This window comes from Arachis ipaensis, chromosome B3 (genome assembly GCF_059453495.1).
Source record: "Arachis ipaensis isolate K30076 ecotype BB chromosome B3, ASM5945349v1, whole genome shotgun sequence".
NCBI classification, from domain to species: domain Eukaryota; kingdom Viridiplantae; phylum Streptophyta; class Magnoliopsida; order Fabales; family Fabaceae; genus Arachis; species Arachis ipaensis.
The window spans coordinates 28,703,575-28,721,890 of record NC_142438.1 but is presented as its reverse complement, the minus strand read 5'-3'; the positions used below and the strand labels follow the sequence as shown (position 1 = coordinate 28,721,890).

At 30.5% G+C, this 18,316-nt stretch overlaps 1 protein-coding gene and 1 long non-coding RNA gene across 3 annotated transcripts; one reads left to right on the top strand and one right to left on the bottom strand.

Moving 5' to 3' along the window:
- Window positions 1-2,419: 2,419 nt before the first annotated feature.
- LOC107630114 (uncharacterized) lies at window positions 2,420-4,452 on the bottom strand. The gene is made up of 5 exons (XR_001618141.3): window positions 4,159-4,452; window positions 3,820-3,943; window positions 3,461-3,558; window positions 3,134-3,248; window positions 2,420-3,057 (listed from the first exon to the last, which is right to left on the bottom strand). It is a non-coding gene; the product is annotated as an uncharacterized LOC107630114 (long non-coding RNA).
- Window positions 4,453-12,442: 7,990 nt separating this feature from the next.
- On the top strand, window positions 12,443-16,443 carry LOC107630109 (G-type lectin S-receptor-like serine/threonine-protein kinase At4g27290). Of its 2 annotated transcripts, none has more exons than XM_016333149.3 (7): window positions 12,443-13,952; window positions 14,599-14,700; window positions 14,806-14,963; window positions 15,054-15,264; window positions 15,397-15,634; window positions 15,715-15,865; window positions 15,955-16,443. In XM_016333149.3, exons 1-7 carry the CDS (start codon window positions 12,650-12,652, stop codon window positions 16,255-16,257), a joined length of 2,466 nt encoding a protein of 821 aa, XP_016188635.1. In that variant the 5' UTR covers window positions 12,443-12,649; the 3' UTR covers window positions 16,258-16,443. The 2 variants fall into 2 exon arrangements, with proteins under 2 accessions (XP_016188635.1, XP_088364690.1); XM_088508564.1 differs by having other exon boundaries at window positions 12,454-13,979; window positions 15,955-16,434.
- The last annotated feature ends 1,873 nt before the right edge of the window (window positions 16,444-18,316 follow it).

Below are 18,316 nucleotides of genomic sequence, written 5' to 3'. Positions count from 1 at the left end.
CCTAACGCAGGCCATGAGCTCATGTGTCGGTTGTCTACTCGCTCCCGACATTACCCAGGCACAAGTCCCAGCTGGTATGGCTTTCCAGATGCATCAGTGTGCTTATAAGTCGTATGGCTAGGCCGCATCAGTGTGACTTTCCAAATCAATAAGCGTACATCTGGAAAATAGTTCTCAGTGTGTGGACGTCCCCACTTTACATTTGGCACTAAGGCCCAAACAATATCACATCTGCTCTCCTGTGGCAGACACTTCATTAATTAATATATTCTTTAAATTCTTGTTCTCTGCTCTCCTGTGACAGAGATTCCTTTTCTTAATAAACCGAGCTCAAATCTTTACTTAAAACAAAATCTCTCCTTAAAAGATTGGGTTTAAAACATTATATTTTTCTTAATAAATCAAACTTTAAAATAGAGTAAATCTTTTCTTAACTAAATATATTTTAAATAATTTAATTTTCCAAAACCAAATCTTTTAAAATAATTTTTCAAATAAAACCTCAGATTTTATAAAATTTTGGCGACATTTTCTCTAAAATTCGGTCTAAACCACCCTTACGGGTTCCCTATTCCTCAACAATTCACCAGCCTTTTTCTCAACAATTCTCAAATCAGCGAAATTCTTAATAATCAGAAAACAGTCACATTCACAGCAATAATCCATACTCAATAACATTACTATTATTAATATATATATATATAGATATAGATATATTTGCAATTATTCAATTAATTTTGTAGGCATTCTAAATTAAAAACGTTTATCTTTAAAAATAAATTCCCTACCTTCATACGAAATCAAAATCAACGAAAACTTTGGAGAAACTTTTTTATCGAGCTGCTGAAGAGGAAAGCGTCAGAAATCATATGTGCCTCCTAGAACTCCAGTTGGCCGAACTCAAGGGAAAGAAGAGCTACGTCACCGTCAATTTTTACCGGATCAAAGTAATACCAACATGTAGAGAAAGAAAATACGAACACTTTTATTGGATTAGATTTTTTATTGGAATTACGGATCACAAGAAATTGAAACTAAAAACTCTTGGTTTCCATGAAAGCTCACATTCTCTCTCGGCCTTTCTTTCTTCTTTTTTTTGCCAAGTTCAATTCGGTGGTGAGAGTAAAGAAATGATAGTGATAAGGCTGATAGGAATGAATGGATAATTTGTGGTGGCTAATGCTTCATTAGGTGTCATTGATTAATAATTAAGAGTGGCATGTGTAACAATTATATGTATGTATATATATATGCACAAGAGCACATAAGCCACGTTTCTAATTCTTTCATTTGGTTATATATAAAAAAGAGCATGTGTCATGTTATAAACAAGTAATAATATAATATTGTAATAATATAATACAAATCTTAATGGCTTCGGCCAAATAAATATAACTAAATAATAATAATAATAATAATAATAATAATAATAATAATAATTATTATTATTATTATTATAAAAATCAATTTAGACTGTAACTATCAATATAGTTTCTGATAGATAATTTAAAATAATAGAATAAGTTATCATTAAATTAAATTTTATTTTTAAATTCAAAGCATAAAATTTAATTTTAAAAACTTGGATGTTATACACATCTCTTTTGTTAATCAAAAGTTAGAAAGAAAAAAAGATACACCTAATAATGAGCAACTAAAATAGACAAAATTAAAAAAATAAAATAAAATGTATAAGTAGAGATAAAAGAAATAAAAATTAAATAAATTACAAAAATTGTACTCTAAACACAAGAGAGAGGAAGAGAGAAAGAGAGAAAAGAGAAAACAAATGAGTAAAAAATACATTATGATCTTGTATAAATAGATGACATTGAAAAAAATAAACTAATTAAATTAATTCATGTATTTCATTATCATATTTATTATTTACTAAAATAATTTGATGTTTACTCTAATCAAATCAAATCAAATAATTAATATAATTAAATAAATTAATTAATTTATATAAATTATAATAAATTGTGAGATTTAAATGTCTAATCAAATTAATTAATTAATATTATTCATTAGTTATAATTGATTTGTTTTAGAGAATTAAAAGAAATAAATTGAAAAACACTCTCAAAAGCATATCACGTCAGCTTTACTATTAAATGCAGAAATTTAATTTTTATATAATAGAATAGATAGATTGTAATAATTTTACAATATTCATTTAATGAGAATTTAATGGATTATACAAGTAGTAGCATTTTACTAATCTTTATTTAAAGTGATACAGTACCTCTTTATTAATTAATACCAAGGTTCAGAAAATCGAACCGGTCATTAAACTACTCTAGTTACTGGTTTACTGGTTTACCGGTCTAACCAATGATTCAACCGAAAAAACCGTTTTAGAATAGAATAATAAAAAATTATAAATACACATCCTAAAATATAATTATAATCTAATATAAATCTTAAAATATCTTTGAAATTTAAAACACTACATAAAATATCATCAACCAAATACATATGATCTTATCAAAATCAAAACTCAAAAGTTAAATAGTAATAAAAGCATATCTAAATATTAAATCCCAACATCATGGTTTATCAATCATCAAAACCTTAAAAATCAGCTAGTGTTGACCGTGAAGTACGCAGACACCAGAAACAGCCATCATTCAGGTTCAACAAGTCACAAACTTGTAGACGGTCAAAGATTGCATGACCTCCAGCTCCAACAATTTATAAACTCAAAAATTGATGGTAAAGGAGTCAAGGCAGGCTGCTGCCCACATCTTTCTAAAACCACCAGTGCCCATAGCCCCATACCCTAGTTCTAGTTGTGGCTCATTTTAGCAACTTATTTGTCAGTTAATTTACAAAATGGAAATTAAATTACAGAATGGAATCATTGAAATTTGAGTGAAGAGCTCGTCTCAAGTCGATGGACACTTAAAAAACTATAGCAAGAGACATTTCAGTAAGCAAAATGCCACAACACAATCTGCCACTTGACACTATCTTAAGCTCAAGGGCGATCCTTAGGTTCCAGAGCGGCAATTTCCTTCATAACTTCTGCTTTGTCAGCTTCAAACTATTCGTCCTCTGCACAAAATTCCAATAAATGTGATAATGGGAACATGATTCAGTAAAAACAAGTGCTGTAAATTCCCTACTATACCTTTATCGAGTTTTAAGTCACCCAATAACCTCAGAAGCTTGCTTCTGTTTGTAACAAGTATGCCCACAAGTATGCCCACGATGTCAGCTGGTTTCTTTTGATTTGCAACAAATAGCTGTTACAACAATGGCACATCAATACAAAGAAGAAAAACTTGGCAAGAATATGGTTACAAATAAACATTTAAAAACGTGTGCCTTTGTATATAATTATATGACCGATCATAGAATTAAATTTGCTTTTCTTTATCTCCTCACTGCAACAACCATGTCAGCATGGAACAATCAATCATTTACTAGTTCATTGTACTTTCAAATGCAAACTCACATGGTTATCTCAACTACCGGAAGCTCCGATATCGATTCCGCTGAGTCAAGCGAATTCTCCACGAGTTCTCTAACAGTAGTATAAAGAGATTTTCCTGGCTGATATGAAATCCACATAATATAAATACAAACAAATCACAAAGTCAATAGAAACATAAAAATCAGACACGCCACTCCTACATTATCTAATCCTGCAATGTTCTTGTTCTCAGCAAAGAATTCCGGGGACATTATGCAAATTTGAACAAAGACACAAAACCCCATAATCAATATAATCATTTAATGATTTGTTGATTTCAGAACAAAGAGTCAGAGAATAAAACGAAAAATGAAGAACAAGTGCACACCAAAGTCACTAACCATCAAGAGGGCGACGAGCAGGACGAATCCAATGGAGGATGGGGAGAACTTACTTTCCCATCAGGCAGTGAAACAACAGACTCAGTTCCAGAACAAATAATCACCCTAACCTTCAAATCAATAACTATTTCAACAAAAATTCAGAAACATCATACTCAAAAATTAAAAAATGGCAGCAGCAGGCCAGCAACATAACAAATCCATTTCAACAACATAATTTCAACAACACAAAACTAATGATTTACGTCATTTCAGATTCAGAAATCACTAATTATCAGACATTCAAGTTTCAACACAGACTCAACAGAGCATAGGGAATCATTAAACAGTGCCACTAACCTTCAACTGAGAGCAAGACGACGACGGCGACACCACGGCAAGCATCTCGAACTCGAAGCCTTGAACAGCGAAGCTAGAAGACGACGCGACAACGACGTGCCGAGCTAGGGATTTGGTTTGGAACAGGGGGGAGGAGGAGGCCGCGGAGGCGCCTACAACGACGAGCGGCGGCGTCGAATCCGTTGAAGAGGCTAGGTTTTTGGTTTGGGTTCTGAATTCTTGAAGAAGCTAGGGTTGGTGAGTGGTGAGGGACTGAGGGCATTTGATTCGCGAAGGCGTTTGGGGGAGGGGGGTAAGTGACACGGCGTGGGTTTGTTTTTTTAAGAACCGGCTGGTTTCCGGTCCGACCCAACCGACCGATTTTCTTCCGGTTTTCCAGTTTTCCAACGGTTTTGAAATTGGCGGTTTTAGAAGGAGGACCGGACCGTTTCTCTCATCGGTTCCCGGTTTAACCGGTTCAACCGGCCAATTCGATCCGATTTTCAAAACATTGATTAATACTAACAATCTAACATCATTTTAAAGATGGTATTTAATAAATTCTAATTTTAAATTATTTTAATTACTCTCAAAATTATTGGAATTGCTCTTAAATTACATCATGAATCATATCTATTGGACTTGTTTAGGTGTCATTTGTAAGATATTTTTTAATAATTTTTTTAAAAGATATTTTATAAAAGTAAGAGTTATTTTATGTTTGGATACTTTATTTAAAAGTACTTATTTAAAAGATGTTATTGTTTGGATACAAAAATACAAAAATACTTTTATAATAATAAAATTACTAAAAAAGACACTCAATCATAAAAGAGTTTATTAATAATAATAAAAAAATAATTAAGAATACTAATTCATTTGATCTGATAATTGATCTCTTATATTATCTCTTGTTTTTTCCATTGTCCGAACATCTTCTTGTGTTGGTTTTTCCCATTTATTAATTTCAAAATTTGTTGATCCATTTTTTTTACCGTAGTACCATCATCTTCATTAGCTTGTAATGAAATAATATCTTTAAATTTTTGCAAAATACTTATGTCATTAGAATCCATCATTCTTATAAAATTATGAAGTGTGAAACATGCAACAATGATATCACGCTGGATTTTAAATTTGGCTCTTAATGGCATGTTTTGTAGTATCTTTCATCTTGCTTTGCATATTCTAAAAGTACTTTCAATTACTGTTCTTAAATTTGAATGACAATAGTTAAACTTTTCATTGTTTGATCTAAAGTTTGGTGCTAGTCTAAATGTTGGAATATAAAATCTTGTATGACGATAAGGTCTTAAGGATTCCTTAAAAGTTGGATAACCAACATCAACTAAGTAATATCTACCTGAGATACATTAAAAAATAAACTTAAAAAATTAAGTCATATGTTAATGTAAAAATGAATGTAACCTCAAAATAAACTTAAATGTATAACTTACCTTCTGGTGAATGTGAAAATTTTAGTTTTTTCGTTCGAAGAGTCTCCACAAAAATTCTTGTATCATGTGCAGAGTCTTCCCAACCAACCCATATAAATGTGAAACACAGATTAAAATCACACACACAGCTATTATATTTGTTGTAGTATTTTCTTTTCTACCAATAAATCGCACTTGCTCATCTTGAGAAACATGAATTGCTATATGCGTACCATCTATAACTTTAATACAATCTTTGAAATACGGCCAATCTCTATCATTATCTATAATATATTTAGGTGTGTTTCTAAAACTAGGGTCAATAGGTCTAATTATGTTTTTTGATAATTTCTTCACACATGATAGGACATGATGAAATTGACGAAATATAGTTTCACCTGAATGCTGAAATCGCTCCTCTAACATTTTATAAGAAGCTCCTTGCCCAAGCATGTATAAGAATGTTGCACCATCTCTTCTCCACTAACACCTCGTGTAGATTTTAAACTATAATTGAGAACTAAGTCATTACATAAATGATTAAACATTAATTTTTTAATTTTAAATTGTTCAAAAAATCACATTTTATTTTCTTCCTTTAATTCTAATAATCATTGATATCCTGATAGTTTTAAAATCATTTTCTCTTGTTTGGAGATATATTGCAAGTAATAATTGGCAACTTCACAAATAGCTAATATAGCAGCTGACTCGTAATCTTTTTCAGAAGCTTCATATTCAGTATCATTATCTGTTTTATAACCACTCATCTTGTATAATTTAAATTAACATGAAAAATAAGATAACAAATAAAAAAATACTATCCATAATGTCATTATTAAATTAAAGTTTCAAAATATAAAATCAAAACACAAATTATAACATTGTCACTAAATTAAAGTTCAACAATAACGATAATAAGAATTCATGTAGAAAGAAAATTTTAAAAATAAAGTTTAGAGACGGGTTCATGTCATCCAATTTAAAAGATTCTAGCCATCCAAGTTGTTGATTAGGATCATCACTCAATGCAATAAAAATTTCTCTATATTATGGCTTAACCATTAATCTAATTTTCAAATAGAAGTGTGGATTATATGGTTGTAGGCCAGGTAATTTGCGTAGCAATTTGATACAATTTTCTATGGAGAAAGGATCATCTCCCTTGTTTGCAGCTTTTGACTCCACACCAACTAAAATATGATCAAGTGAGTCCTGTAATCTAGATGCTATTCCAGCTCGTTTTCTAACTTTTTTATTAAAAGTCTTCCTTCTTTTCTTTCTAGTAGGACTTTGAACAACTGTATAATTAGTAATGTCTTCTTTAAACAATTCATTTGTATTATTAATGTCACCTCTACTCTCGAAATTCTCATTGTTCTGATTATTAAATTCTTCAGGATTTGGATCTTCCGGTGGCGTCCAAGCACCATAACCAGTAGCTATATATGATGTTCTTGAAACATTGCTCAAGTCTATTTAAAAATTTAGGACCTTCATTCTTAAACTTAGCGAATTCTAGATTAATCTGTTTAAAATATTAAAAAAAACATAAAAAGACATCTAATAAATTTTAAAAATAAAATTAACTCATGTATTATTTTATCATGCAAAATTAACATATCTTAATTTTATCAGTCCACCAAGATTTAGAAGTTAACACTGTTTTTTCTCATGATCCCAACTAAAATCGATCTCTTATCCAACTAATTTCGCCCATAATTAAAAATAAGATTTAAGAGCATTTCATTTATTTTTTATTTGTCTATGCACATATGTTCTCTTTCTAATTTTTTTTGTAGATTTTTTCAACCAATTTTATTGAAATATTTATTAAGCCTATTACCATCTTGTATCTTTTTCACATAGACAGTTAAAATATTTAAGTATTTCTATTTTGCTTTTACAGTTTTTACTTCTCCATTTGTTACATTCTCATTTTTAATATTCATTTTACTAGAATTTTTGTTTGAATTTAATTTTGGAGCTACACTATATAAATTATAAATTATATCAAATTTTATAATATATAATGTTAATAAAACAAATTATAATATGAATAATAACAGTGAATATAATAACACACCAAATAAAAATAGAATAATGTGATAATAAATTAAATAAAAATTACGAACAATATAATAACAATAATGACAAAATGATAACAAAAAGAAAGAGTAAAAGAAAGCAAATAATAATAAGGGTTAAGTACTATTTTCGTACTTAACGTCTTGGGTCGAAATCAAAATTGTCTCCAACCTTTTTTCGTTATTAAAATTATCTTCAATGTTTAAAAACGCTTTAAAATCATCATTTTCCGAATTATTGGACCAAAATACTCTCGTCATCATCATTCTCCTCTTCACCTTTCTCACCCCACCACCTCTACTGCCATCAACATTGCCGGTGAGAAGAAGAAGAAGAAGAAGGCTTCGCCGGAGAAAAACGACGCAGCGACAGTATTGCCACTGGGTTGCCATTGTCGCTACAAGGCTATTGTTGGATCACCGCTGGTTCATTGGAGAAGAGAAAGAGAGAAAAGCGATGCGAAGAAAGGAGAGATAGGTTGTTGCTGCAAGGTCGTCGCTGCTGTCACTGGTTCATTGGAGGAGAGAGAGAGAGAGAGAGAGAGAGAGGGGGGGAGGGGGGCACTGCCGCCGCTGGTTCATTGGAGAAGAGAGAGAAGCGATGCGAAGAGAGGGAGGGACGGGTTGCTGCTGCCGTTGGGTAGCTGGTTCTCCGCCGCTGGGTTGCTGGTTCATTGGAGAAGAGAGAGAGAGAGAAAAGCGATGTGAAGGAGGTGCTGTCGCCGCTGGTTCGTCGGAGAAGAATGAGAGAGAAGCGATGCGAAGGAGGAAGGGGTTGCGGGTTGCCACTGCTGTCGCTGCGTCGTTTTTCGTCGGCAAAGTCTTCTTCTTCTTGCCGGCAATGTTGATGGCAGTGGAGGTGGTAGAGTGAAAAAAGTAAAGAGAAAAATGATGATGATGACGGTATTTTGAAGTAGTTTATTAGTATAGCAGCAACTTGTAAAAACTAAAAAACATAACGCTAAAAAAGATATACTTACACTCTATTCAACGGAATATGATAAATAAGTTGACCCTTTTGGTATGTACAACGAATAATTAGAGTATCTTTGATTTTGAATTAACCATTTACGAATAATTATTTTAAATATACTTGAAGTTCACTCGTAATTTTTTAATAGAAAAATATTAGATGTTCAATATTTTTTCTTACATTTGTTTCGTATTTGAACAAAAGTTAGCTTCCTCTTCTTCCCTAAAAAGGATTGGTTTACTAGCATTTTCTTTTTTAAATATACAGGTTTTTATCAAAAGTGGCTTATATTTATAGATAAAGTAAATATTTATGGTATTAAAATTTTTCTGAGTATTAGAAATCATTATATATTTATTTATACCAAATGATACGGAAATAAAAGATAAACAAGAAGATAAGAATTTAAACTGAATAAAAAGATTACATTGGAATTGAAATAACAATAAAAAAGATAGATTGAAATTGAATACAAAGAGAATCACTCTACTTTCTACCCAATTTCTTGACGCAACAAGAAAGAGACTCCTCAACCTAACTTGTCAACGCCATAGTTTGGAAATTGAATCGAAGGGACTCCTCAACCTTCTATTCAATTCCCCGATGTAACAAGAGAAGGACTCCTCAACCTCAATTGTCCACACCATGGTTTCATCACGAAACCAAAAAGGTTTAAAACCTCTAAAAATTCTATGCTACTACTGCAATAGCTAAGGAGGTATTTATAACCTCTTATTAGGTTAAAACAAAGAAAACCCTAAAGCCCATAAACATAAGGCCCAATCTAGTAATTAAATAAACAAAAATCAAAATACATTAAATAAAATATTCTAAAAATGTAAACTAAAATATCTTCTAAATAACTCTTGAACTTTTCATATCACGAACATTTGAAGCACGTATCATTATACATATTATTTTGTAGATTTTTTAATAAAATAATTAACTTTTAAAAAAAATCAATGATGGTATAATAGAATAATTAAATATGTTATACATAGAGTCACCAAAAAAAAATATGTTATACATATATAATCAAAATTTTTATTACAAAATAACCAAATCTTTTCTGTATATGAAATATATATCTTTGTGTGTGTGTGTTTTTATCAATTTTAAAATAAGAAATTAATTATGGCCATCGCTCGTATAAAAAGGCAAACAACTATTATTTTTCAAGTTGTTTATTTAGACATAGTTAAAAAAGTAATTTAAGAAACGTGGGTTAATAATAAAAGATAAATTATAAATAAAATTAAATCAACAAGTAAATTAAAAAATTTCAAAAAGAAATAATTAAATTATCTAAAGTAATAGACCAAAAATTAATAATTTTAACTATTATTAATTTAAATGACACTGAATTTTTTAAATTCATACAAAATATATTTTTTTTAAATTTCAATTTTACAATAAATTTTATTCAAAAATAAATAAGAATTGTTAGACTAAAAATGAAATAAATAGTAAAAGAATTGATAGATTAAAATATAGATCTTCAAAATTTAAAATTTTTTTAAAATAATTAAAAAACTGTAAATAAAAATTCAATTCGTAAAAAAATTATTAAATTTGCAAAAAATAAAAAATAACAGAATGATAATAAAATGGACGGACAAAAATAATATTATAAAATTTATAAAAAATAATAAAAAATAAAACAATTCTCTAATAAAATTTTGGTAAAAATTTAAATTTAAAAAAATAAAAAAAAATTAATTTTAAAATTAAAGTAATAATTTTAAGAATATAGCTGTTTTTATTCAATTTTTTATTTTATTTTTAATATAAAATATAGGTATCTCAATATCTCAATTATATCATCAACAGATTTTAAAGAGACAAAATCAGAAGATGAAAGAAAAAAAATACAAGGTGTCAAAGACAAAATTAAATTGTAGAAATTAAAGAAACAGAAAATTAAAAAAAATTAAAAAAAAGACAAATATAAAATAAAACAACATATAAAAATAAAGAAATTGTATTGAAAAAAAATTAAAAAAATAAATTACAATTATTTTGACAGAAATTATTTTTAATATAGAAGTGAAGATGGTGTTTTGGTTGAATAGTGACATTTGAAGTGTATTATATTATTGTGAAAATATTTAATATATTTTTTGTGTATTGGTTGGGATGTTGCCACGTGTTCAATACACCCCCACTTATTGCAAAACGCTCTTCACGTGTTAACTTCTCACCTACAAAATCCACTCATCTATAATTACACCAAATAATTTCATTTTTAATAAAAACACCAATATTTTTTCCATATAAAAAAAAATTAGTCATATTTTGAGTTTAGAAAAATTACTTAGAGTAAAAATTCTATTCTGTAATACTAAAGAGCCCAAGAATTTTTTGAATTTGTAAGTATTTTTTAAAAAAAAAACATTGAATTCTCTATAATATTAACCTAAAATTTTATTTATAGAGTTTTTATATCAACTGACAGTTGCACCTTGACACGCTACTTTCGACATCTTCAAATTATATGCGCAATTGTTCTCGCACTCTTTATCCACGGTCAATTGGAAGCTTTAAAAATAATTAAACTATCAGATAATTTAATAAAAATAAATATCATAATATAAATATACTGAGATACTAATATATAATTATTTTTTATATAATTTCTTTTAAATAATAATATTTTTCGTTGAATAATAACAATATTTTTAATAATAATATTTTTAATTTATATCACGTATCAAAAATTTAATACATAATAATTTATTTAATAAACGAGATTTTTTTTAAATCTATATCCGTAGTTAATTATAGCTAGTTTGCGAATACTACTGTCTAAGAGTAATAACTGACTAATTTCTGTAACATTAAACACGGGAATCATCAAGGTTGAGACACTCGTGACTTGTTGAATACTTGAATGTTGAAGATAGAGTAGAAAGTAGAAACCCTTTCGATCGGCCTATCGTACAATAACACGTACGAATCATCTTAGTGATTTCAAAGACAATCTTTTCAATTATAAAGTTTGACGATGTCAATTGTCAACAGATTAAAGAAGAGTAACTTATTAGATTAGTCCTAAAAAAATTATTTATTTTTTAAATTAATTTTTAAAATATTTTTAATTAAATTTATATTTTAAAAATTTTAAATTAATTATGTTAATTTTTTTTATTTTTAACATGACACATTAAATAACATTATAATATACATTTAATAGTTTTAATTAGTGATTTCATAATATATTTATAAAATTAAATTAAATTAACCACAAATTAAAAAATTTAAATACCTCAAAATTTCTCTTTAATTATATTTTAATTTAATTTAGTTTTATAAATTTAATATATTAATAATTAATTAAAATTTTTAAATATATATCGTAATGTCACTTAATATATTATATTAAATTATTAACAAATTTTGATAACATCTACAAAAAAAGAAATAAAAAGTTAATATAATTAATTTAAAATTTTTAAAAATTAAATTTAATTACAAAAATTTAAAAATAAATTTAAAAAATAAATAATATTTTACAACGAATTTAACCATTTACTATAGTGCGCTATTTCAGGTAAACCAACCACCACTACATTATTTGTTTATTGTTGCCGCACGGACTTTCTCATTGACTTGGGAAAAAAGTTTTTTCACTAACGACAATGGAGATTGGAGACTAACAATGTTCATTCAACATATGGACGCGTTTACTCATCCAGAATCATTCCTAGTTTACCCATAAATCAACTTAATCATCTGCATACCTATAATATTTTTATTATTATCCGCTTATACTTTTTCATTAATAAATTGTACATCATATGTACAAAAATAAAGCAACTAAGGTTTGTTCTCATTCATGAGCACTCTTTAAAACTCTCTCCTCATTAAAAGCATTAATTATGATGGAATCATCCTATTTTCATGCCTAATCAGAACTATGCTATCTAACCGAGACTTACACATCTTCATAACCGTTTTCCCTAGTACAGTGACCAAGAAAGCAGCCATTATTGCTTTGAGGAAAAATCAAAATAATTATGGACAACACCATCATGTTATCACTTATTTTCTTTCTTCCTCTCTCCTTCATACGAACCACCACTTCACTAGGTAGTTTTACTAGTTTAGCTCTGAATCAATCTCTTCAAGACGGCGAGACCTTAGTCTCTTCAGGTGGAACATTTGAAGTTGGTTTCTTCAGCCCTGGAAATTCAACAAACCGATACTTAGGTATATGGTACAATAATGTGTCCCCTTTAACAGTTATATGGGTTGCCAACCGAGAAATACCACTTGAGAGCAATTCCGGAGTTTTGAAACTCAACCAAAACGGTGCACTTGTGATTCTCAATGGCACAAACAGCACAATTTGGTCCTCATCCAACAACACACCGGGGAAATCGAGTAATCCAATCGCGCAAGTCTTGGACTCGGGAAATCTTGTGTTGAAGAATACAGAAACCAAGGAGAGAAATGATTTTCTGTGGCAGAGTTTTGATTATCCAGGCGATACGTTCGTGCCGGGAGGAATGAAGATCGGATGGGACTTAGTAACTCGAAAAGAATATTTCTTATCATCTTGGAAGAGCGACGATGATCCGTCCGAAGGAGAGTATTTTCTAAGAATAGTAACAAAAGGATATCCACAGTTTTTCACATTCAAGGGATCAAAAAAGATATTCAGAGGAGGATCTTGGAATGGAGTGGGTTTTTCAGGTTATCCAACTCATCAACTGTCACAATATAGACAACGATTTCTCATGAATGATAAACAAGTGTTTTTAGAATGCGATATACTTGACAAATCAATTGTCTCAATATATAAACTAAGAGCTTCTGGCTTAGGACAAACTTATGCTTGGACTAATCAGAGTAACACCAGAAATGTCATCTCCACCGGTGTTCAAGACGAGTGCGAACGCTTCGCTTTGTGCGGTGCCAACTCTGTATGCATTCTCGATGGTAATCTTCCAACCTGTGAATGCCTGAAAGGCTATGTTCCTAAGTTTCCTGAACAATGGAATATATCGTATTGGTCTAACGGTTGTGTTGCGAGGAATGTTAAATCTGATTGTGTCAATGGAAGTAGCAGTGATGGGTTCTGGAAATATACAGAGATGAAATTGCCGGACACTTCTTTTTCATGGTTCAGTGAGATCTTGAGCCTTGAGGATTGTCGAAACAAGTGTTTGGAGAATTGTTCTTGTACTTCTTATTCGAACTTGTATGTTCTTGATGGAGGGAGTGGCTGTTTACTTTGGTTTGATAATATGGTTGACATGAGGAGATTCACTCAAGGGGGACAAGATCTTTATATCAGAGTCCCTGCTTCTGAACTAGGTACTCACCATTTCTTTCTCATCATTAGTTTAATGCATTTTATACTTGGACATCACTCAAGAAAGATTACCCGTCAAAATTTTATATTTTAATTTCTCCATTCACCTACTGGAGCCTTGGAGCGGTTGAGTAAGCAGTGGAAACAGTTACTCATGTAATTATCAGGTTAGACTGCATACATTATACTTCTTTAGTGCAACCCTTTTCCCAGATCCTGTTAACGTGGGATGCTTATGCCCTTCTTCATACTATGCCTTCTTTTCTTTGTTAAATGTTTTTATTTGTGTTCTATTTCCTTTTTAAGATCAATTTCTATGTTGTATCTTGTCCTATTACCATAGGGGCAGAAAAGAGTAACTTATATAATTGAAGGCTCATATCATGAATGTTACAAAATTCAATGTAGACAGTGAACATCAAAGGCAGTAATATACAAGGATTAATTACCAGACTATGCTAACTAATATCAAGGAAGTTATATTAGTGATGCTTGTTAGTTGTACTTTTATTTTTTTTTTTAATTCCAACTTCCTCAAGCAATAAAACATAATTTAAATACATATTCCCTTAGTCATAAGAAATTAGTAACTTAATAATTGGTGATTAATCAAATAATGTGTGCATCTTTCATATATTTATGTTGCAGATAATGGCCGCAGAAAGAAGATGATGCTGATAATAGGAATAACAGTTGGTGGGATTATTTTTGGATTAACATGTGCCTGCGCATTGATACTCAGAAAGCGAGGTACATTTTACATGAAATTAAGCAGCCCTAAGCGTAATTTAATTAAGATCTAGTCCACATTTAATGATAGTAGTTACTTATTCATTTTATGTTCCAACCAATCAGGGGTAGCAAGATTAATTTACAGGAAGCATTATGAAAGTATACTGAAAAAAGAAGAGATTTATCTACCAACATTTGACTTTTCAGTCATAGTTAAAGCCACTCAAAACTTCTCAAGCTGTAACAAACTAGGTGAAGGTGGTTTCGGACCAGTATACAAGGTAAAAAATAAATAAATACAACTTATCCAAAAACATAAATTTCATTTCTAATAAAAAAATTTCTAACTAGTGAATATGAAAGATCTTCAGGGCACATTGACAAATGGTCAAGAGTTAGCTGTGAAAAGGCTTTCGAAAAATTCTGGACAAGGATTGGAAGAGTTTAAAAATGAAGTGGTGTTGATAGCTAAACTTCAGCATCGTAATCTTGTAAAGCTTCTTGGTTGCTGCATAGAGGAAGAAGACATAATGTTGATCTATGAATATATGCCCAATAAAAGCTTGGACAACTTTATTTTCGGTTTGAGCCTTTATCATTTGCACTAAAATATTTATGATAGTTTCTTACTGTTTATACATTGGTTATGATACTTTGGAGTATTGCAACTGGTATATATACTAAACATACTTGTTTGTAATTGATGGCTGCTAGATGAAACTAGAAGGCACCTGCTGGAATGGCCTAAGCGTTTCAATATTATTTGTGGCATTGCTCGAGGACTTCTTTATCTTCATCAAGATTCTAGGTTAAGAATTATTCATAGAGATCTAAAAACCAGCAATATTCTACTTGATGCAAATTTGGATCCAAAAATATCTGATTTTGGCTTAGCTCGAACATTGTTAGGAGATCAAATTGAGGCAAATACAACCAAAGTTGCTGGAACATAGTAAGCTATCATTTTTCTTCTATTATTTTCTAATGTCATTGAAATGCAACTAACTTTTGCTTGAAAAATGAATATTTTAGTGGTTACATGCCTCCTGAATATGCTGTACGTGGGCATTTCTCTACGAAATCAGACGTCTTCAGTTATGGAGTGATAGTTTTAGAGATTGTAAGTGGAAAAAAGATCAGAGAATTTTCCGATCCAGAACAGTGTCATAATCTTCTTGGATACGTACGCACAATAACTTGATTATCTAACTAATTGGTATGTATATTTAATTACTCACTAATAATACACTAATTTCTTTGCTTCTCTTTTAGGCATGGAGGCTATGGAGTGAAGGAAGACAATTAGAACTACTAGATGAAGCATTAGGGGAAAGGTTCACACCTTCCGAAGCAACAAAATGCATACAAGTTGGCCTATTATGCGTTCAACAAAGGCCAGAAGATAGGCCTAACATGTCATCTGTTGTTTTGAAGCTAAATGGTGAAAAATTATTGCCCAATCCAAAAGTTCCTGCATTTTACATTGAAAGAGATACCATACCTGAATCAGATGCTTTGTTGGAAAATTGCATGTCGCGAAATGAAGTTTCCATCACAGTGTTAGAAGCTAGATAAAGTACAACGACAAAAAGTACAAGGGTGAACCTACTAATTATTCAACACATTGCTGGTTTAAAAGAATTGTACGGTATTATGCAATTACACATTTTTATTTTATGACTTTAAAAGAGTAGTTAGTGAAAAATTGCGTTATTATTCTAAAATTTATCTACATGAATATGAGTTTATACAGTTTTATCAGTAATGCTTACTATAACACCTTCATTATCAAAATTTCACATTTCCGGCTGCACTACTCTGATAGCGAGAATATGGCAACTTCAATATATTTAATAATAAGATATAAATCTTTAACTCGAAACCGTATCGCTGTTTTCTTTAAAAATCGAAAATACTTTTTCGTTTCAATCAAGCATGCATATATAACCCAATTTAAATCACAATCCACATACACACACATAAATAGTAATAGCATACAAGTAACTTATAAATAGTAATAGCATACATATCACTACAACTCCTATCCCTCTTACAAAATATAATAATAAAGACGAGGGAAGACTATAACTGTATATACAATAATATAGAATACAATCAGGTGCTCGAAAGAAACTTCTTAAACTCTTCGTCCATTCTGAAAAGAAAAATCTGTAAGGGGAGTGAGAATATCGTCCTCATTAATTTTCAGGAAGGAGTTTTTAAGAATTGTCATAAGAAGATATTTAAAAGAAAATTGTTTTTCGATTTCAGTAATCATCGCTCGTCTTATAAATCTTTTTGAAAATCAACTGTTAATCATCCAAAAACCCAAACCTTTTCGAAAACCATTAGTTAATTACCCAAAATCCAAATTCATATTTTGAATTTATAAAAATTCCAATTAAACATAATATCTCGTAATCTTTCACTATATATACCAAAAGGAGTAATTTCATCAAACTTATCACTGATTCATCCAATCACGGCCTCCAGCCCAAAACAATATCACATCACGGCCTTCGGCGTAACACAAAATCAAATCACACTCCAGCCACCATAATCCGAAACAATAGTCACAATCACAAGTAATGCAATTCAAACACAATCAAGAGCATTTACATCAAGTATATGAATTAGTAGTTAAACAGAATTATTTACATAGGCAAATCAAGTACAATATACACACCCAAACAATGTCACATAGATGCATATGATGCATGCCTGTCTTACTGGCCATGAGGTCACGTGTCGGTTAAACTGCCAGAACCCAACACATCCGGTAGCTAACCCGGACATAGTCTCTCAACACGAAGGGAATCCTCAACCTCCCTTTCAGAGAGAGACTATGATGCAACGATAGGGACTCCTCAGCCTAACTTATTCATACCACAGCTAGAAATTGAATCGAAGGGAATCATCAACCTTCTCCATTCAATTCCCTGATGTAACAAGAGAGGGAATCCTTAACCCTGCTTGTCAGCCGCAGCAAGAGAGGGAATTCTCAACCTCCACTTGTCTATCACAGCAAAAGAGAGAATCCTCAATCTCAACTTGCCTTTACGTGAGCGGGACAAAACCACCGTCCTCACTATGTCAATCCAAAACTCATTTCAATCCAACATAGTCAAACATAACCAAAATTAGAATTAATAATACAGAATTGAATCGAAGGGAATTCTCGACCTTCTATCTAACTTTACGGTGCGACAAGCGAGGGAATCCTCAACCTCAAGCTTATCCACCACAACAAAAGAGTAAATCCTCAACCTCAACTTGTCTATCGTAACAAGAGAGAGAATCCACAATCTCAACTTACCCAGTTACTTCAATAGCAATATATATTTAGTTCACCGTACGCCAAGAATCACTTTCCCTCAAATCATTCTCCTTTAAAACCAAAACAACTTTTTATAACATTTTCCGAAACCTTCAAAATAATGTCACTCTAAACCCGTTCCCTTTTATAAAACTCATATTTACTCGATCAAAATCCCCGAAACCAATGTGAAAACCATTTCCAGTTTAAATCCTTTTTGAAAGACTCAAAATTGTCAATCAAACTCAAATACTGTAGATTTGCTAAAACTCCTCAAAATTCTTTTGTTGTTTTTCACAAGTCTGCCACTAATAATTT